We start from the raw sequence: 22,996 nt of genomic DNA on the forward strand, positions 1-22,996 counted from the left end.
AGATGTATTTTGTTTGCATGTCAAATAGAGGCTGTGGCCGCATTCAGATCAGCATTTGTAGGCGGAAAGGACTGGGTACAGCAATAATTGCTCCCAGGGGATCCCAGGGGATCCCAGGATACCGCCCTGCTTTACAAAGCGTAGTCTGAAAGAACGGGTAGTTTATCTGGGAGGGGTGCCTCTTCTTGCCCAAGGGGTAAAAATGAAGCAATCTGCATAGGAGTTTGGATTTTTTTTTTTTTTTTGAAAGAGAGAGAGAGAAATGGCATTGCCATGGGTTGGATAGGGAAAAGATCAAGGACTCTGTGGGATTAAGGCCAGGGAGCTTCTAATTAGCAAAAGGACAGATTGAGTATGGCTATTTATGACAGAGAAGCCTGTTCAAGAGAGCTCCCTTCGTTGAAGTACTAGCAGGAACGTTTTATTTGGGAGATCACAGACACCTTTTAGGCTCCATTCAGGAAAAATCCAGCCTGACCTCCAATAGCTTCTAAAATGAGAAAAAATGAAATAACTGGGAAAAAACCCTTGAATAACATAAGTTTCAGATATAAAAATACAGAACTTACAGTAAAAAGGAAAAAAAATCTACAACAACAACAAACCACAACTGCAAATTAAAGTTTCTGTGCCAATACCAACAATGATGCAAGTATTGCGAAAATAATATACTAAGATTTAATTTATATAGTAAAAAAAAAGAAGAAAGACCGGGCAATGTTGCACATAATGTTGATGACACAGAAGCAATCAAAATTCTTGCAACTGTTCAAATTTAAGTGCTTGATATACCAGTGTTAAAGGCATATTACCTTTTCTTTTGAGTGAAGGGACTCTTAAATTACTAGAACTTGCTGTTTGCATGTTTACTTGAAGACAGGAACCTTTATGAAAACAAAAAATTCCACAATCTTTGACATGTTTCTAAGTCCATGGGACAGTTCCTGCTTCCACTGGGTAGGAAAGGGAGCAAGACAAGAAATATTTGAGATGAGTTTAACTTGCTGCAACTTGAACAGGATGAGTCTACTTCCACAGCGGGCTTTATTTTCTGACTTTGCAAGCCCAGAGATAACTCTGATTAGCTTCTCAGAGGCAGGCTCTGTCCTTGTTTTCACAGACGCTATTACTAGCAACTGAAGTTTCCAGCTCAAGGGAAAAGTCCTGTACCAAAATTGGAAAAAACTCCAAATCTTTCTGAATCCGACTTAGAGTGAACACAAGGAGGGCTAATACAACCCAGGGCTCCCACTGTCATGCAAGGAGCCATATTTCTCAGATCAGTCAAGGCAGAAATACCTAAACAGCTGTAAAGGAGGGGATAAAAGAGAGCTTAGGCTCAGCCCCTAGAGTTACTGCTAAATGTAAACTCTCAGGTGCCATAATAAGCTTTATCTTCATAGGGCCAAGTCTGTTGGGGGGATGGGATCTAGTTTTTCATGTAAAACTCTTAAGCCTCTTTATGACCGCCCAACTGTTTCACATGGACAGTCTCAAAGACCTAAAAGCCAGTATTTACAAAGGGGATTTTCTGGCAAAAAATACATCCAGGCAAAGCTCTCCTTAGCATTCTTATGTATATATACACAGGATATCCCTATGGTTCTTGTATGGGGAGTACTATGTCACTGAAAGGTGAGGGTGTTTGCTCATCTTTCCTCCAAGGACATTTGCCAAGGGAGGAGGATAATATATTCCCTGGAGAAAGAAAACTATTGTTACATGATACCTTAATTGCAGCACAGTCAGATGGGCCCTGAAAGTGGTAAGCATTGGCCACCATAAGCTCATTATGGATTTAAATGTTTCTGCTAAACACAGAACTGATAAATATCTCTTTTATGAGTTTGGAATTCCTAGGATTTAAGGGGGACATCAAAGTGTCGGCTGCAAAAACTCTCAGAAGAAAATCTGCAAGAAACAAATACGAGACAAAGATGCATGCTCCTTCTGCCTACTGATGGCCAAATTGGTGCCTCCCGATCCTGATGACACAATGTATTTCATTTTCTCCTTTGGTTCCTCATATACAGATCTGTGGTTTTAGAGAATATATGCACACTAAATCAGGGACAGAGAATGCCCAGCAGACCTTCAGCCTTGTAATCTTAGATAATCAGGTATTTGCTTGTCATGAAATGTTTGAGAAATGAAGGAATTTATGATTTTCTGTGTTTAGATTATGTTATCATAAATGCTGACTCAAAATGTAACTTTGTTTTGTAAGCAAATTCAGAAAAAGCGAGAGGGAGAAAAAAAGAAAAACCTTTTAAAGAACTAGGTTTGTAATTTTTTACAAGGAGGATAAAAGATTGCAAACATAGATGTATTAGTGGATAATCTGCATTAAAAACACACAGTATGATACTGGACTGCAATTTTAACTTTCTCCAGTTAACTTATACCAAAGCCCTCCCTTTGCTGAATCAATAAATTCAATACCTATATTAACCTACACTTATTCACAGCAAGTATTAGTTTACTGCTAGAATAGTGTATTAAAATTGGTAAGAACTGTTTGACAAACACATATATGAATAGTGGTTAGATGTAATGCCAACAATAACTGTGGCACCAGAGACTGCTCTGCTATAATTGGGATTCACTGATTGGCAAAGGAATCAAAACTGTTCTCTTAAAAAAAAGCCAAAACAAAACAAAAAAATCTTTGATAAATATTGATGAAAAAACCTCTCTCTTTCCCCTGGGTATAGAGCCTCATGGTTAATTACTTTTGATTATTTAAATGGTGTCTAATTAAGATTTACTTCAGAGTGATACTAGCACACTGGTATATAAGCTTAAGAAACTGTATGTTAGAATTATGAAGAAAAGGATGGCAAGGATCCAACTAAGTCTCCACAACTGTTACCTACTCCTGAAATTTCTTAATTCTAAAATAAAATAAAACTATTCCTACCCCCACTGTCCAAGGGACTGACTATTAATATATGTGTTCAGTTTGATGAGGGACGTTGTATTAGTAACTCCTCACACTTAGAAATAATCATGTATTTCTACCCCTATATTTTCTTTAAATATATGTGTAGAAGTCACTTTGTCATTGTGAAGGTAAAGCTTTTAATTCTTATTTCTTCCGCTGAAAGAAAAAGATGTTCTAAAACACTGCAGACCACAAGAAAAACTATTATTAGAAACACTGTACTTTTTCTGAAACACTTATATCCTCTCTGTGACTTGTGCTCTCCATACTTGCAATGGATTCATGTATTTGGCTGCTTTTCAAACTTTCCAAGTGTCAAGGAAATATGTAGATTCTGTACATATTCTGTAGTCCTGCACCATAATAAAGTGAGTGCAAAATGAAAATAAAATTAAACTTACTTATGATGGTACTATTTCACACTGACTTCATTTTGTACAAGTGTAACTGATACAGGGCAAGAGAACATATTCACAAATTGTCTCAGGCATTAACTGTATATTTGCTTGATGAGCAAAAGACTATATATTTGCTCAATGAGCAAAAGATTGTAGATCTGCCCACGCTGAATCAGTGATATCTAGCTACTAAATGCAGAGTGCAAGTGACAAGCTATGGAGGGCACGAGAGATTTGGCAGTGTATTTCTCAGGAAAGGAAATATTTATATTAGTAATTAAATTATTTTAATTAATAATAGGAAACTAATTGATTATTAATTATCATGATTATATTATGAAATAACATCACACTTTTATAAGATCTGGGGGGAAATTGCTTATCCAAGAATGACTGCTACCAGATCTCTGTCTACTCATGATGACTTCCTGAGTGTTTTCTGAACTGCTCTAGAAGTGTCTGCTGACACTTGGCTTCTCCCATAAATAACTAACTATGGTATGCACAAGCTGATAGTCCTTCTAATAGGTATGTCATCATTTTATTTTGGCCATATAAAACTTCTCCGCTGATCTTTCTTTTATGGATAAGGGACAATAATGTTCCATTTACATTGATCAGGTAGTTGGGTTCTTTAAATGCCATCTGAAACAGAAGGTATTTAAAAGCCTTATAAATAGACTAAGACACTACAAATTTTACGATGGGAAGTTTAAAACTTTTACCTGAAAACATGCCATAATCCCATCTGCATTCCACACATCATCTGTGATCACCAGCTCCCACCCTCAATCTGCTCAGCTCCTTTTAATATCTCCTGACTGTTGGCTGGGAAAGAGGCAACACACGCTGTGGCTGCTTCCAAGCTACATGTGGGCTTGCTGGTACATGAGTTGTAGCTGTCTACCGGCAGACCAAAGGACACTAACTACTTCTGCATGGATGCTAATTTGGGTCTTTTCCCTGTACCAAGAGATCCCAAACTACAGTTTTCTTAAGAAACCAAGACAAAATTAGGTGTGAACTTAGTTATGTTCCAGAAAGTTTAATTCTTATCTTGGATGTGTTATGTAGCACATACAAGCCAAAGACCACTTCCTCCTTTCATTTTACCAGTGAGCAGGTTTTACTCCTTCTCAGAGTAAGGGCTCAGTCCCTCTAGATATCAGATACTATTGATCTCTCTCCACAAGGCTTTATGCTCTTAAATTAAAGCACAAGCAGCATTACCACTAACTTACATCGTGCTGGCTTAAACTGAGCAAACTGAGCTAAGGCTTTGGATTCCTCGCAGCTTTGAGATTGACTTCACTACACAGCAATATAAAATGGGATGCCTCCTACTTCCTTTGCAGTCTGCTCACCATATAACTTCAAAATGAATGAAAACCAGGGATGTAGTGTGAGAACAAAGGAAAACATTCCACAAAGCCACTATTCTGAGATCTTCTGGTAGACATGATAGAAGAAGTGAGTGAAAAAAGAAATAAACGTCACCTGATAATTATCTATACATACAGCTGCTTATTATGATACTAATCACAACTGCTGAGCTGTTCACAACCATTCATAAATAATTTTCTCTCACAGGTAATTTTGAGAGAGGAAAATGCTATTTCATTTTATTTTCATTTTGCAGATAGGGATGGAGAAAGTATGATACATTGACTTGCAGAAAGCTACATAGACTGTCTGCAGCTGAACCAGAAATAAAACCTCAGTCTCATCTGGCTCTTGCTCTAGTGCTGTAACTTCTAGGCCATCCTTCCTATAATAAGATGACTACGACTTTCAGGAATCAGAAACGCACTGTGAGTCCTTCCCTGGCCTTCTCAAGAGGTGTAGCAGCTCTGCATCACTACAACAGAGCTCTCCCTTGGGGAAAATGGGCCTACTCAGTATCTAGACTACTTTGCTGTGTACAAACAAAACAAAAAAAATTGTTACGGAGATGTATTTCAAGAGGTTATTTCTGCTGATATCAGTGAATTGAAAATCCATTTTATAAGTATGGAGCTTCTTCTACACTGTCCTGGTAGTTGCACCTATCTTGTTTTTTCTCAAGTGATCCCCTATTCAAAGCAGGGTGGGAAGGAGGAAAGGGAAGAGAGAAGGAGAGAGACTGCTGTAAACTCCTGCTGGAATAGGAATATCATTTAGTCCCAAATTATGTGGGAGGCATTTATAATGAAAACCAACCACCAAAGCTAGTTTTAAGCAACATTTCTCTCCAAACTTGCTTACAGTTATTGATATGACAAGATTGCCTTCATCTTTCAAAATCCGTATTAAAAACACATTCTTTCCATCAGAAGAGTACAGAGTTATAAAAATAATCTCAGTATGCAGTGTAGTGAAATGAATGCATTTTGGTTTATTCCAGCTTAACGAACAAACAGCATAGCACCTTAAACGCTCAGATTTTTACATCTGTCATGCTGTGGAGGTGTTCCTGCTTAGCAAAGCTCAGAGAACACTATGCAACTCTGAGTACAAAAAGCATCTGACCTAAACTGATCTTGTTCATAAAATGTAATAACGAAAACAGATAATAGCTGGTCTTGCACAGACAATTTTTGTTAGATGCCACATGTTTGATATAACAAACAGATCCACAGTGTTGAATATTCCATTCTTGTAACTTTAATTTCTCTTTGTCCTGGTTTGCTCAAGATAAGATCAGTCCTAAATTGCTTTGGAATATTAGCTGGGTACCACAAATGTATTTTGTATTCTCTCAACCGTAACTCATTACAGGGAACTTGCTTGGCATCAATAAGTCACTATCGCTCTTGTGTGTGTATATGTGTGTGCGAGAGTGCGTGTGGCTCAACACCCTGCTGCTAGGCTATTTAGTGATAAAATCTGATATAATAAAATATTAATTACAGCTGAAAGGTTGGGTGAGAAATATGAACTCAATTACAGTCCTATATTGTGAACAAAGGGCAGGGTGAAAAAATCCTTTAGTTATGGAGGTTTGGGATAATAAAAGAACAACTAGAACATTAGACTCAAGCTGAGCGCTCCCTAAAAGGCCACCTGTTATTAATCTTCACATCAGGCATAGAATTTCAAATAAATTAGGTTGGGATGAAAGATTTTTTCTGCTGATCTTTTTTGTTTTAACTAAGCTAAAGATTTCTTTATCGGAGCATTTTTTTCTTTGATGTCATTGCAGTTTAATAATTAAAAATTTGTAACAAGTACAAGGACACAGCAATTATAAGTAAAGGTTAGATATCATACATGCTATGCAAAATGATCACCTTATATGGTATAAAAATAGATAATAACTAACAGTCATTTCTAAATGTCTTTGTTCCAGTCAGATAAGGCTGCTTCTCAGAGCCAAGCTGAAGCAAATGTGAGCCTAACATCTCAGAACACCAATTTTTTTTCAAAAAATACCAGCACTGCAATATAAATTATTTTAAGACTCTTTTGATAAACATGTTTCTGTTCATCTGTTCAATTTACCTGAGTGTGGAGTTCAGATGAATTACCAAGGACTTAACAAAATGTGACCAGATTGTAAACAAGCACAACTGTGAGCAGAAGTTAGTCCAAATCAAATAATATGACCTTGAAATCCTACGCGTAGTAGTGAATAGTAAGAACAGAGCAATCTTATCTATCATTGCAGGCTAAAATGTGCCGTTATATCATAAAATAAGATTTTCATTGTCTGAAGAATTGAATCCTTGAAGGTTTAAGTTATTAACATTGTTTTCTGTTTCAATGAATTTTGCTGAAACTATGGCAATATTTTTGGTACCGAGCCACAAAATGCATTTTCAATTAATTTACATTTATGATACTTGGAACAATCCAGAGACCATTTCAAAGCTTTTTAATCAGCTTTCTGTTCTTCGCCTAATTTCCTTTTAAAAAGAACACAGAAAAATGATAAGTTCATAAATATAAAGAGAAAAAAAAATCTCAGTACAGCAAGCAAAGTGCTTTTATCAGGCAATATTACACTATTTAACTCACAAGTTTGCAGGTTGCCAAGGTCAATTTATAAATCAACTGGAAGCATGGAATAAGGATTAAAATTATAGATTAAAAGAAATTAAAGAAAGCAAAATTGTCTAAAAGCATTTAGCTTAAAAAAGAATGAAGTTAGAGAGGATCTGAATGAAATACTCAAAACTGAAAGCCATGGTAGAGCTGACTGATCCTTTCAATCTGTCTCAGAGAAAGAAAATATTGATGTACAGTGCTATCAAAGTACAAATCAATCAGGAAGAAACAAAAGGAAATTCTCGGAGTCTGAACACATGCAAATCAATACACAGCTACTGGTGACATCATGCAGCTGATCTCAGAATAAGCAGTAGTATTTGTGAAAGCATATGCCTGACTCTAATATTCAAAGAAAGCCCAGTAAAGCTTGCACATTATAGGTCTGCTTCTGACCAAGCTGGAAAGATGCATTACAACACACTTTCAACTCTGGCAAAGTCACTGATGTGTGTGTGACCCGTCAGATATTGGGGGGTTCCTTCCAGCTACGCAAACCAGGGTGAAAAGTAGAAACAAGCCAGTTATTTTTCTCACCACAGATATTTTTCTCACCACAGAATATGATACAATGCTATTCCCCAGTCTTCATGATGGAGATAAGGAATAGCCTTAGCAAGGTCTGAGAGATCATTTTACTTGGATTCCTAAGAAAAAAGGAGAGAAGAATCTTACTTAACAGGGAAGCTGCTAGTTCTTAAAATCTAAATGGGATGAACGTGCTATGTTCTTTAGATAATAATTTAGCATAATTCTGAGATTTGAGAATATCTTTAGAAAATATTATACTAGGCTGTTACCAATCTGCAATGTTCAGAGATGCTGGATGTCATATGTTGAAACACTGTACGGAATTCAAAAGGACTGAATAACAGAGTAAGAGGCGGTTGGCATGCAAGAGTCTGCTGGAATCTTTTCTACATTCAGAGAAATCCAGGGCAACTTGCAAACCACAGGTCTGTTCCTGAATAGAGTCGAAGGAAATTAGAAGCTACACAAAGATAAACTATAAGAATAATGAAAAAAGTATTTGAGAAATTAAGTGAGAATAATTGATAAATAAATAAATAAATAAATAAAGAGAAATAGTCTTAAGTAATAGGAAATTTTCCTCAGATCTAAACCAAAACAGAAATGGTAAGATACACTATTGCTCATTTTCCTGTACGCAACTTCCAATTTATTTTTATTATATTAGATGCTGCAAGTGCAAGATGCTGCATCCTAGATCAGTGGTTTTCACTCTGTGCTCTGCAAATTCCTAGGGCTGCACAGTTAGAAAGGTAAGAAAAAGAAACCCATGGCTTATAGATGTAAAATAACAACGTAGAGATCTGCACGTCCACTGAAATATTTTTAGGGGTTTACAAATCTAAAACAATTTTAAAAAAGCCAATAGACAGATGGGATAATGGTACTATAAAACACTAAAAACACTTCTGTTATGAAATAAAGTTTATAAGTAAGCAATACTCTACTTCAGTACTTTCCAGCAAAACATAAACTCTTGCAGCGATATGACTATGCCATGGAGAGTGGCCATGAGGCGTGGAAGCTCTGCGAATGTAACATCCACACATGTAACTATGGGAAATTGCACAGCTCTTACTCATTTACCTATGAATGCAAAATAGCACACACAGGCAAATTAATCAAGGAGCTTGGGTATTACACAGAAATGAAGAGGTAGTATTTAGAGCAGCAGATCAGCTAATAGATTTATGACATAATGTTAACACTAAAACAGTGAGATCTTATATTCCACAAAGTTGTGCATGGGAAACCTACTCCTGAATTGGGCTGGGAAATTAAGCAAATAGATGTATTAAAATAAGTGGATTAAATAAATAGAGGGAGAATGCTTATTTTCTCCTTTCTTCAAGGAAGCTCTGCAACCTGCCGTTTTGTGTGTAGCACAGAAAAAATAAATGTACTTGCTGAGACAGCTGAATGAATACGCAAGCCAATTTCAACAGGTTTTTTGATTCAAAGCTTGAAAACTGTTCATTGCTCATTAAAGCACTCACAGAAGATACCAAGTTTTCCATCTATTCAACCAGGGGATACAACATGGAGCCCTGAGAGACTAGCTCAAACAGATCTGCTCTGGTGGTTTAAGATGCAATTTCATTTGTCCCTTCTTGTTCCGCCAGATGCTATGCCTTCATGGGAGACTTGGTGGAAAGGAGCACATGCCTGCGCTTCAGTTGCTTACCGAAAAGTCTAGTGTTACCCCATAAGCAGCCCAAGACTAGATACACTTTTTCCTGCCAGCTCTGCTGCGGGATAGGTAACCTCTGATAGAGAGGCAGAACAGCTAGCGAGAGGCAACGATTTCTTAAATCATCACAACAAAATTCTTATCTCTCAAGACTGTCATCTCTTTCCATAACTAAAATGCAGTGGGTCCTCATCCAGCAGCTTGGAAATGGAGATTACTGCCTGTGTTCATTTTCGTCCTTTCTTCTCTACCAAGAAGGCTCTGGAGGGCACTCTAATCAGCAGTGCAGGATGATGCAGGCAGATACAGAAAAACAGCCTGTTTCTGTGGCATTGTCCCCAGTTTCTCAGGGCTTCTGTGAATAAATACAGGGTTGACCTTCTATTCTGCCAGTGAAGGTATAACTCTTCCTCCTCCCTGCACTGGGAATGATTCTGGCAGGATTAGGTGGCATAGAAACCCTGGCAGCATGACACCTTACAGCTCTTCCCACAGGAAATCTGGCCATAGATAAAAGATTCTGCGCGGTTCAGGATTAGAGCAGCTGTTAAATACAGATGAGATTCTTGCCTTGCCCTTCTACTATCCTATGAGACTAATCTTGAAAACAGCTTCAGCTCTAGATATGAGAACACAGTTAATTTGTGCACCCTCATCTTATCTCCCCATGGTAAACTCTCCCTAAATTCAACATTTTTAGAATGCCTTAGACTTCTACCCTACCACTCTCTGAGACTGTTTTAGGCTGAGGCATTTATACTGCTCCTGAATAAACAGTTGCTGCTTTCAGTCGTAGAGCTCAGTAAGTGAATCTAATGTTTCTTTATGTCATTTAATGTAATCCAGTTGAGCAGATTAGCTTTTACTTAGCAATGCTGTACAGTCATGATGCTTGTTGTAAATGCCGGTGATTTCCTTTCCCGCTTAAATGAGCAGTAAAATAGAAAGAAAGTTTTCATGTTAATGTTCAGTAAAATGAATAACACTTCAGCATCAGTAAGGGAAATGGCAGTGTTTCACGGGGAACACGTTTATAGCTTTTCTTCCTCTTTCCATGAGGCATTCCCCTTTACCCTTTCATCTTCTTTACTACTACTTAATATCAAACGAAAACATTTACTTGTTTGCTTGGAACGTAACATCAAAATGCTTTAGTGTAACAACATACAAAACAGCTCAATCAAATATTATTTATACTGAGAGTCAGGAATCCTCCTATACATTTCTGTAATAGTAACAGAATATTTATTAATCCAGCCATTTATGAGAGTTCTTTATTCACTAGCAAACACTAACCTTGCTCACAAAAAACAACCAATATTGAAAGAAAAAATTTTGAGGTCCACTACAGTATGAAAACATGCCCTTGTCAAAGAATCTACGGAAAAAGAAATTTAAACAGCAGAGTTTACTTTCATGTCGTAACCCAAATTAGGAAAAAAAAGGAGTTGATTTTTGTCTCCTTGACCTGTGCAACCCTCTTGAAAAAGCTTGGGCTTTACTGGGGAATGACATACACAGACCAATAGAGAGGGATTTTTGGCATCACAGAGCCCTGTGAGCAGCTCTCACACAATATTGCATCACATAATCACTTCTATAAATTTATCCATCCACCGCTTTGATATTATATCTGTACCCGTTTCAGTGCTTCATTCCACCACTGGGTAGAGATTTAAATTTGATCTGTTCATTGGCATGCTCTTTTAATTGAAATTGTTCTTTTCCCTCTCTGAAGCATATCCCTTGGATGTATTTTTAGGAAACAATCATATTTTAGCCTTAGTTGCCTAGCCTAAACAAGTCTAATTCTCCCAGTCTTTTCACCCGTGACACAGGTTTGCCATTTCCCTGATCATTCATGCCGTAATACTCTGTGGCTGTGGTGCTAGTATAAATTAGTATTTCTTGAGCACTGGTAGATCACAAGTGTGCACAGCAGTCCACATGGGGTCCTGCCAGGGCCTTGCACACCAGCATTTGCGACACTGCCAAGCCTTCAGCGCTAGCAGAGTCTGAGCAGCTATGACTTCCAGGATGACCCGTGAGGCTGGCCTGAGAGAACTACCGCTAGAAGGTATTTTAGACTATCTACTTGGGACATCTTGCGCTCAAGAGCAAAAATACTGATGAAATTCAAATCTCCAGGGAAACAGAAAAACTGTCATGTGGTGATAAGCCACACTGTAAAATCTTATCACACATTGACCTCATGGATACGGGAAGGTGACACATGCATAATATATAGTAACATCAATACTGAAAGCTTCCAGGAACAGGAATGCGTTGTATCTGTCTGACAATTCCTAACCACAATCTTACAGGAATTCTGCATGGGCTGTTCAGCACCGCAGTCACAAACAGCTAACTATGTTGGTAACATATAGCTACGGTGGTACAGTTCTTCAAAAAATGACTTTAAAATGTCTTCAGAAAAGTATATCCCCACATCATCCTGTTCAGCTGTCACTCAGGAGAATGGCTGACTTCTGTACTCCTTCAGTCCATCCACAGCACACAGTAAAACCAAAACAAATCCCTGGCATACTTCAGTGAAAATGGGACAACAGCACCTCTTTCCTCCATTTTCACAGAGTGCTCTGGTTATGCTGTGTTTGAACTCAAGTAAGTACAAAATGAGCACACTTTTACAATCATGCAATGCCATAATTCCCAGCAATAGTCCTAACTCTTTCATTATGGTCCCTGAATTCTTCAGGCCTGTTTTAAAATTAAGCACCTATCTCTTTCAAGGCAAGTGCTCAGGAAATACACCTGAGCCAAATTCAGAGTCAACAGGAAAAAGGAATGGGTTTCTTCCGAAGCCCAGAGGACTGTTTGGAGAGATTAAGGTAGGACCTTGCACACTGCCTCTGTGACATGATTAATGTGCCCATAAGGGAGGAACTGCCTAAACTCAGCCAGTAGGAGAAGTTTATACACAAACACCTGAAAGGCACTTTATGCAGGGCTTTACAGCGTAGCTGTCCATCTGCTTAGGATACAAATGCCCAAGCTCTCTTATAAGAGATATGTGACGGTGTCAGGCCTGCTCTTTCTACAACCTAATGGCTCAAGCACATCCCCCGAAGCTGGAGACCTGAGCTCTATGTTTCCTTCAACCCGAGAGGCTTTCGCCACACAGCGCCCATCTCCTCCCCACCCAAAAAGTGTTATTTTGGCCTCCTGCTGAAGTTGGCCCAGCATGCAGACAGAAACAGAAGAACCACAGAGGCAGCAGAGCATTCATGAAGGAACCTGCCTAACCAAATGGTCAGACACTCTCCTTACTCCCCTGGTTATTTCTGCTTTTTATTCAATGACCACCTAAAGTAAGACACATTAAAAATCCTGGGAGAAAGGAAGAGAACTTCAGGTCTCTTGACTGAATAGGAAGAGTTGTAAAAGCTTTGTGCTCCCAAAAAGAGGTTTCTATTAGGTTACTGAAAATACAGTAAAACTTGAGAACAGGCCAGCTGATTTGCTAAGACCTGGCTGCCTTTAGTGCACCCAGGCTATACACAAAACAGTAGGTTAAACAGAGCAGTGGAACGCTGTCCTCCTTCCTGTTAAAAGGTTAGAAAGGTCCCCAGCAGCGCTTTGCCATGAGCCAGCTACCATTCTCCCCAAAATTTCTGGACACCGATCAGGGCCCACTCCCAACTGGCAGCCATTCTGCCTCGGAGCTGAACAGGACGAACACAGACCATTTTCAGCCACTTGGCCTCAGTGCCAGAGAACAGTACTGGGCATACGAAATCCACTAGTAAAAATACAGGCCCAAAGTCTGAACTTGAGTAGGCTAAACAGGGCCTTTGGAGGGCTGAGTAGTCCCTCCTCGAAAAATGACCACAAGAAAATGACACTGCTCTGCTGCACGTGTAGTCAGAGGCCGATCTGCTCATTCTAATAAGCAGATCTAACAAACACGTTTCATCAATTCTCACAGATGTTGGCATTCCAGTGCCAGAAAAATGCGGTATGAGTTTCAAGAGCTTATTGTTCACCAAATGAACTGCTCCTGGACTTCAGCCTTTACCAGGGAGACTGGAAACACCCAGAGCTCCAAAGCCCTTTACAGGAGAACTGGCCTAGCTGAACGAGATCATCATGCTGTCGGAATGAGAGGGAATAACAAAAGCACCACAGAGAAGACTGTCCTAAGGAACTAGGCAAAGATACAGTCTCCACTGCATCCTACCTAAGGCCAGCATATTGAGGGAAGGTCAAAAAATGAAAATGTGGAGCCTTGAAACAATGCTGCAAATTTCTTAGTTGTCACTTTATATAAAAGCCCTTGAGAAAGTACCGGTGAGGTATAAAACTGAAAAATAATCTGTTCAGAGATACAGAATAATCTAGTCTCTCTTCTGCTCTTGAACTGCTCTAGCTCACTTTATTTACCATATAATAATTTTTAGTAATCACATTGCTAAATGACAGATAACATTATGTGTTGGGTTCTCAGTGGCACAGGTTACTACTTAAAGAAATCAAGAATCAGTGTGCCATTCACCCAGGGACTGTGTGAGAAGTCACGGTAAAAGTTACCGTGGACACTTCAGAACAAGCCAGGAGGACACATGAGGCTGCACTGAGCGTGCCTAGGCTACTCGTACCATAAATTCTAACTCAAGTCACAGTAAAATCCAAGGACAAGTTCTACTGCATAGCAAAAAAGAATTACAACATTTTTACAGCATAAGCAATTACTGTACTGTTCCCTCAATGAAACTGAAATTGACCCTTTTGCTGTAAATAAGTATACTTGTTGCTATAAAGAAGTGACAATTATGGGCACCAATAAAACCCCATTCCTTCAGCATCACAGACATCCTCAAACAAGTTTACTGGCTGCCTTACGGGTTATAAAACTATAATCTGGAAATACTGTTTGCAGGCAAGAGCTGACCCTACAATTCAACAATACAATTCAATGCTTCATGTTTACAGACCCTTAAACAACATAAAGTATACTCGTGACAAGCAAATAAAAAGAGCAGAATGTAAGTAAGTTCCCCTCATGCTATTTAGGCCTTGTGGTCTCCCAGTATTTCAAAAGGCTGTATTTTAAACATGACAGTTCAGAACACTACTAAGTTAGTAATGCCACTTGAACATGTATAGCAACACTATTTCAACATAACCATTTCTTTATCACAAATCCACCAAACATCTAGACTGTTTTATCACAGCTCTTGAAAAGCAGAAGGTTCACTTTTCATTTATTAGGAAGCTTTCCAAATCTCTCCCCCTTCCCATGCGTACTTTTGATAGTTGTCTCCTCAGCTGTGTCTACATCAGATTTTCTTTCTTCTTGTTACTACCTTACTGCCCATGTAATGTCACTGGGAATAGAAAGAAATTACAGTAACATGCTAGAAAGGAATTATAAGAGGTCAGAGCTAAAAATACAGATATTGTAATGCTTTTATTTGCATGTGCTGTTGCCATGTTTTTGCCCACACAGAAAGTAAAGATGTCTCTTATTGTGCAAATCAGTTTTCCCACATTTCAGAACTCATTTGCTCACTTATCCTGAATTTATAATCATACTCATGATGTCTGCCTCCACAATTCATGCATGGGAATTCATCCTGCTCTTTACCATGCATTACATAAACTTGGATTGAGATGTCTGTAGCTCTTCTCTGAGAAGTGGGTTTCAACTTTTAGGCCCAGTCCTTAGCCTGGCATGCACTTGCAACTGCAAAGTGAGTGTCCCATGGTCTCTTTAAAGAGATTACAGAAAATATCCTGAAACTTCTGCATTCAGAGTGCTTGAAACCCTGCTGCTTTTTGAGCTCTAACAATATCTGCCACTGCTTTCCAAACATCCTAGCCATTTTTTCTGTGGATTTCTTGATTGCCAGTGAAACAATTTAGTCTGCTGGCCATGTGAGTATTATGGTGAAGACTGTAAGCTTCAAGGATAAGGGTAATTAGTGGCTTCTCTGGAAAGCTGTCAGTGAGATTGCAGGGTCCTGCACAAGATCTCTCAGGCTTCACAGATGATCCCTAAGATGTGTCTTTTTCCCTTGGAATACACAAGAGAGGGATGAGAAAGCAAGTGCAACCTCTGCTTCATTCTAGTGGGGCACTGTTGCATTACATATAATGTGAGTTGGTACTTCTCAGATGTGACAATCACAGTTTAATTTTCTCCTTCCCACTGCTAATTGGTGGGTAGGAAGTAGTTTTCTTCTCTCATTCACTTAAGGACCATTGTATTACCAGAGGTGCTGAAATGGTGAAGCCACGTACAGAATAAAATACTACCTGAACTTCGTCTGAAAGAGGTTTCTTTATGCTATGAATCGTCATATGAATCATGCTGTTCCTACCCCAGGGTCTATATGCAGATAGCCTTAATTCCATCTGTGACAATCAACCTAATATTTACCACATGCCTTCGAAGGTCTGGATCAGGCCAGCAAGAAATGCAATTCTCAGTAGAATTTAGACTGTCTGAAGACATCATGAAGTGTTTACCTGATGAAGTAGTAGAAAGAAATATACTGCTTTAGATAATACACTTTGGAACTTCTATGGTATTCTTCAGTTGTACTTCAAATATCTAAAAAATTAATATGGCTTTTTGGGCTGAAATATAGTATATATTACTTCTCTATGGAAGACAGATTAGAGGTAAGTTAAGTTTCAAAATCAAGCATTGAAGTAAAGAAATGTCAGATTTATTTTCCCAGTAAAGCTGTTCTTTTTTTAGGGTACCCATTCTGTGTGTTGAAGAAGACAGGCAAACTGATGATAAAGGGGATGCATTAAGAGTACACAAACGGCATTCACTCTAGCATTCTCTCATTTCTCTGGTGAATTTCAACTCCAATGATTCGTAGATTATCTGTGTTTGGTTTTCTTCACATTTTTTTTTAAGGTTCTTTTAAATTATTCTACTTGGAGTTGTGACAATCTCTCTCTCTCCCTCCCATCCTGCCTGGGCTTTTCAGCTCTGTAGCACAGGCTGCAGCCCCAGGAGCTGCAGGAATGACTCCATAAACTCCAGACAGGAACTACCCTGGCATCCTAAAGGGGCAATCGAGGACTTGATGCCAAGTTCTGCATCCTGGAGGTGACAAGCTGATACAATTAGCTCTGCTTGGCCGCTGCGCTGCAAGAAAGGAAAGGTCATCTCTTATCCACAAACCCACCCAAAGACCGGGCAGGTAGAGCTGAGTCTGGATGGTCTTGGCTTGTTTCTTATCCTTCTTCCTACTTCCACCAGAGTGCCGGCTATAGCCAGGTGTTCCTGGTGTTATCTGGGCCAAAACTCCTGGGATATTTATACTTAGGGCTTTTTGAGGATGTGGCATAGAAGAGCAGGAGGAGGCGGGTATGGTGACAGTATTTTGCTGATTACGCAAGTAAGATAAAGAAGTGGCAACATTCAACCTTTATGATGGCTAACCTGAATGGAAGTTTATCAGAAAAATAAATTTTGCTTCTCCCTGTGGAAGTTAAAAGCTTGCAGCAAAATACAGAGAAATTTTCCACCAAAGATCTCAAGACCCTTCTCAAGAACCTTTTATAATGGAATGAGGCAGAAAATCGACAGGGTCACTAGCAATTCTTTCTAATGTAAATGAGTAATACAAAATAAATACATGCAATCACTGAGCATCACACTTTTCATTCCTGTGCATGAGTCAGATCTTTCAAATAAATTAAGATTCCTCAACTGAAGTAAATGGAATTGCACCGGTCTATGTAACCGCAGATAATCTGGCCCCAGGGTCTTTTAAACTTTAGGCTAACTCCCACTGGAGAACTACAAGGTAGAAATGAAATTGCCTTGAAAAGTGAGTCCCTCAATAAATGCTGAATAGCTCTTACATGAGAAATACTTACAGTTGTATTTGTATAAGACTTTTTAAAAACTATACTAACTCTTAAATATATGTATCTTTGGGGAAAAAAAAGGTCAATAGTCACACACAACAAACATATTCCACAATTTCCACCTGGCCATCATTTTAAATTCAAAAAAGAAAATCAAAGTAGCTCAGCCAACAGTTAAATAAGCAAATACATTCATTGTTACTGAATGCATTACTGCTTTAAACATATATAATTCCAAGATAATCTCCTTGAAATAAACACAACAACAGCCATAAGACATGCTAGACCTGAAATTGAAGACAAAAGCAAGCAGTATTTGTTGTATTAAAACTCTGACAAAACACATTTTAATCATGTCCAGTTTTATGAATTCTAAAACAACCTGGAATGCCATTTGGCCTTCATGATTAATGTGCACTTTATCTTTGTAAACAGAGCTTCCTGAACATTTCCATACTGTCTACTTTCTGAAGCAACATTTAAACAATCTACATCTCCCTTTTTCTGCCGTGGTTGTTGTGAGGGAATTCTTAGTAAGGTGTCAGACACCAGGAATTTTTTTTTTACATTTGATTAGAGAAAAAAAATTAATCACAGAAAAAACGCTGGATTTCTGAATTTGGTATACCTGAATTGGGTATCCTTGGGTATTAACTTTACTGACTTGAATGGTAGAATTTCTGCTTTCTTTATCCATCTCAGGAATTAAAGAATTTTATGTAACATGGCTGATGTGTCGATCAATAAAACAACAACAATCATTTACACTGCAAGTTTAGCGCAAGTTCAAAAATCTGCATTAACCAAGCTGGTGGTTGTAGCAGGATCAATAGACAGGCATCTTTCTTAGTGGAGTACATAAATGAAGTATGACTAAACTTTCAACACCCAGTGAATATAAATTAAGATAATAAAATCCGTATGCAGAATGTATTCTGCAAGCTATGCAATGACAATATGCTTGAGAACATAAAGCACAGTAAAATGTTAAAAATATTAAGAAACTTTCACTTTAGTTTTCACTCTCTGCTTCACCTAGTATTTATATTCTGAGTTCACAACCAGCATTCATTATATTTTAAGACCCGCTGCAAAAGATCTTGGTAAATTTACTGTAATGTGTTCATTTGTTTCTGTCAGTTCTACAGTTCGATGTTTCTTCAAATCCCTCTTCCTATTTTTCTAAGCACTCATCCCCTTATTTGGCATACTCTAATCTCCAAACTAGCTCCTTGCTATTGTCACCGAAGTTTCTGATGTATCACTGCTGCTGTAGGAGTCAATCATCTGTAGTTCATGACGCAGATAAAAGGAACGAAACTGTTTTCTTATTTATGGTCTAACATGTTTGCGTTTATACAATAATGACTCCAACTAGTACTATTTTAATCCCAATGCTTGAATTCAGAAGGACAGCACTACAGGTTTAGGAAATACAGACAAAGCTCAAATCATTTAATGAAACCATTCTGATTCTAATCTACTCTGCTAAATCAGTTTCATTAAATCTGATGTAACTGTTTTCTGTTTTTTCTCAGCTGGTTCAGACTTCCCCAGCATGTCATGTTTTCTTTTTAAAAAGTTGTCTGAATGACCGACTGAATGGCATTTCTTAAATTCAGACATGTACATTATTTATTGTGTTTTATATATACACATACAGATACCAGTGCAACAATGGGTTGCATAGAACAGAAACTAATTCTATTAAATACTGAATATTCTAAAGAAACCCAAAGAACATTTCATTCACTTATATATGAATATACCAGATCCATATTTCTCAAACCAATAGAAATTACCAAACAGGTCAGCATCAGAATGGAAATAGCCGATAGCCATTCACCCTACATACAAACTCTTCCCAACAGTAACAAAAGGATTAACCACTACTGAGTCTACCTGATTTCTCAAAAGCAAAAAAACCCCTAAACCTCTGGAAAATCTGTATTTCTCTAATATGTATTTTCATCTATTCAGGGTATTGAGCTCATGACTGGTTCTCATTCAGCCTAGCCATTCCTCTGTTTTCCGCTCTGAAAAGCAGGCTTTTATTCTAATCAGCATAAGACTTGCACAGTACTGTATATCAGTCTGTGAAATAAACCACTGCAAATTGGAAATTCATTAGCAGATATTACATAGCACTAAAGAATCAGAGCTACTGGTTTTCCATTTTTCTCCCCTATTTCTGTGCTCATGGACAATTAAATGTAAATACTTTATTAATCTTACAGTCCATATTTTTAAAAATTGGCTAACTTACTAAAAGCTGATTATTCTAAATCTGTGAAGTAAACAAGAGGAGTGACTATTAAAGACATAGTAGCTCAGGATAAAAAATGTGACATGCCCTTGAACTTGTAACACTGAAGTAAGCAATTACCTTAAAGAACCCACCCACACAACAGAACTATGGCTTTGTTCCTTATCTTCAAAGAGCAAGCCACTTGCATCTGGATCAAATCCTTTGAACAATACCCCAGCACTCAACATCAAAGCACTTTCATTTTCTTCAGTTATTTAATTTAATTACAGCTAATACAGACATGAATTTAGACACTGATTGCTGTATAGAAAATCCCCAGAAAACATGTTCAAGAAATTAATCAATTTGGTTTTAATTTTATAAGGATTTTTCCCCCAGTACCTGACAGGAGCGCCTCTGCTCTGTGCAGGTTTCAGCAAGACTGTCACAGTGCTGTCAGTTTGATTCAAAGGTGTTTCGAGTTCATAGGGTGGCATTGAGGGTGCTAGAATAAGAAAAGAAAAGAGGCAAAAATAATCATTATTTCTGTATTTGTTCTTTCCAGACCTGTGTCTGTATTTGAATAGATAATTTTAAAGACTTTTGCAAAAATAAAGACCATATTGTTAGTCTAGCATGCCTTCAGTTACAATGCAAGTATCAGACAATTGTTAAATAGTATCAGCAGAAAAACAAAGAAACACCAATTCATTGCCAATTTTAAGATATCCAAGAGATCCTTACAGGAGTAAGCTTTCAGAAAGCAGAGAGAATCCATGACTTGACGATCAAATCCTTTTAGGTTATCACTAGACGAGCACCTGGAAACGTACAAGCCGAAGTGGCTGTAGTTTCTGAAAGTGTAAGCCCAGCTTTCTCAGTAAGCCAGTGGTATCTGGATACACTCTTGGAACTTGCCATTTGTGCAATTTTTAGTAGTGCTGTAACTGCCATGGGGCTATGGTCCACCACGGACATCACTTAAAATAATGATGCGTGATTATCATCATGAGAGCTTATCTTAGTTTGAAACCACACTCAACAGCACTTTGGCAAACTGGGTCTTCATTATATGGAATTACAGTTGTGACTGAACGAAATGATGCCTCAGTTACTGTCTTTCACTACTGTTACTTCTTTCATTGCTATCATATCGTCACATTACTCATTATATTGGATGGAAGGGTGCTCAGTACATTGGTTGTTTAATAGTCTGTTGGATCCTCATTGTGCAATTGTTAATGATTATAGACATTTCACATATTAAAAGGTTATAAAACCAAAAAGTGATCACTGCAATGATCTTTTTGACCATACTTTTGCTCCACATATATGTTAACATCAACCCTTAAGCTTCTCTAGTAAATTAAACAGCTCCAACAACTTGAGTGTCTCTCTTTAAGGTGTATTTATTTTCCTTTCCTTTTCACCCTTCTAGTAGCAGCTGCTACCTGTCTGAAAGGTGTATTAATTTCTTTGTCCTTTATCCCTCTTGTCCTTTATCCCTCCCTTACCTATTTACTCATCTAAGGATTGCATTAACACTTTTGTCCATAACACTTCATAGGCAGCTGTGAAAAATTAATAATATCTTCATCACTTTTCATTGGTATTCATCAGTTCTGAGATGCTGCACAAATAAAAAATTAATCTTCAAAAAACTCCTTGTGAGCTGAGAGGGTATTCTTATCCTCTATTTATAATCCTGTATGTAAGGCACAAACGTTCAGACTAATCTTTCTAAACAATTTGGGTACCTGCTTCAAGGCACCTAAAGGCATAATATTCCAGAGAACTTTGAAGACTCAGACACAGTCTTCACTGATTTCAGCTGCAGTTTTGAATATTCAGCACTTGTTCAAATAATGCCCGAGTCTCATGTTGAACATCCAGAAAATGAGGGAAGCAGAGAGTAACTGCAACTCCAAAAAGCTGTATGAAATCTGAACGCTGCAAGAACACTGTGAGTGTCACTTCTGGTTCTTGGTCATCTGAACAAATTTTTCGTTCTTCCCAACTTGTGACTTGTGCAAGATAAGCTCTTCTCTCCCCTTTCTCCTGCCTAGGTTAGGACCCTTCCTCCTCCGCACTACCCACATGTGAAGGAAGAGCTTATCAGTAAAAAGAGAGAAAATAGGAGATACGCTTCCTCTCCTCACCTTTTCCAAAGGCATAGCCTGGTCATGAGCGGTAGAAACCTCAGACCTGCTAAAAGGTAGGGCCTCGGAGCCACTGTACGTGTGGCAGGTCACACTGTGGGCTAATGCCCACACAGGCATGGCTCTGAAAGCTCAGAGGGCTTAAGGTTATTCGGTGAGGATGGCCTCTATGGTGACACTAGCTCTCAATTCTAGCAAGTTTCCACAGGTTGTGTGCAAACCACAACATTTATATGCTGCCAAAATCTGGACAGGTTTTCAGGGAGATCGCAAAAGTAATGCCTCTTCCCTGCTAAATATATAAATCCCTGTTTGAAAGCACTTTATGTATGTTTTGGACACCAGGATTTTTCATTACATCAGCCATGTTCCTGAAAATGGATGAAACTCTTCTGGGTAAGAGAGGCAGCATGTAAAATTTCAGCCAGCACAGATGACTTTTCACAAAGTTACAGGCAACAGAAAACAGTGTCCACCAATTCTGATGGCAGGCACTGCCACTAGCTCTGCTTTTAGTAATGCACTTTTAGACACGGATCACTTCATCAGTGGCAATCGCACAACTGCAGAATGAAACATGGCAAGTGTTTATGGTATAGGATAGTACTACTCAACAACTTCAGACAGGAAATTAAGAGTATTATTTTATTCAAATGAAAATGCAGTCTGGATTCAGACAAATTAAAATGCAACAACTCAAATTGGAAATTGGCCAGAATGCTCTGTTGCCACATCATCAGTTCTAAAAGTACTGTGAAATCTTTTATCCCTAAATGTTCAGCATTTTGGTATGAAAAGCAGCGACCACATCAAGAGCCTTAAAGCTTACAGCAGGGCAAGTGGATTACAGGGCAGCAGCACTGCATGAAGAGGAGGGCAACATATTCGACACCTAAAATTTTGTCATGATTTTTTGATGATCATAAGAAATGTACATATTCTGCTTCTGTTTTTATTTCAACAAGAAGTAGGCTTTACATACCCAGGATAAGTCATAAACGTTGGCTGTTCCTACAGTAACTAACAAGAAGTAAGGAGAGAGCTGGGCTCAGACAAGACCACTTGCCGAACTGTGCCAGGCTCATTTCAAAGCCAGCCCGTAATGCCCATTCACACTAATGACCTTTAGTTGGTGACATACCA

General features: G+C 38.3%; 1 protein-coding gene across 16 annotated transcripts in view; it reads right to left on the reverse strand.

Annotated features, from left to right (window-relative positions):
• The window catches only part of PTPRM (protein tyrosine phosphatase receptor type M), a 482,698-nt gene that overhangs the window by 188,098 nt on the left and 271,604 nt on the right, over positions 1-22,996 (reverse strand). For all 16 annotated transcript variants that reach the window (XM_064507225.1, XM_064507224.1, XM_064507229.1 and 13 more), the window contains exon 11: positions 20,097-20,199. In XM_064507225.1, the coding sequence (XP_064363295.1) occupies positions 20,097-20,199 (103 nt within the window). The remainder of the gene's footprint in view (positions 1-20,096; positions 20,200-22,996) is intronic.

Source organism: Dromaius novaehollandiae, chromosome 2, assembly GCF_036370855.1.
Source record: "Dromaius novaehollandiae isolate bDroNov1 chromosome 2, bDroNov1.hap1, whole genome shotgun sequence".
NCBI classification, from domain to species: domain Eukaryota; kingdom Metazoa; phylum Chordata; class Aves; order Casuariiformes; family Dromaiidae; genus Dromaius; species Dromaius novaehollandiae.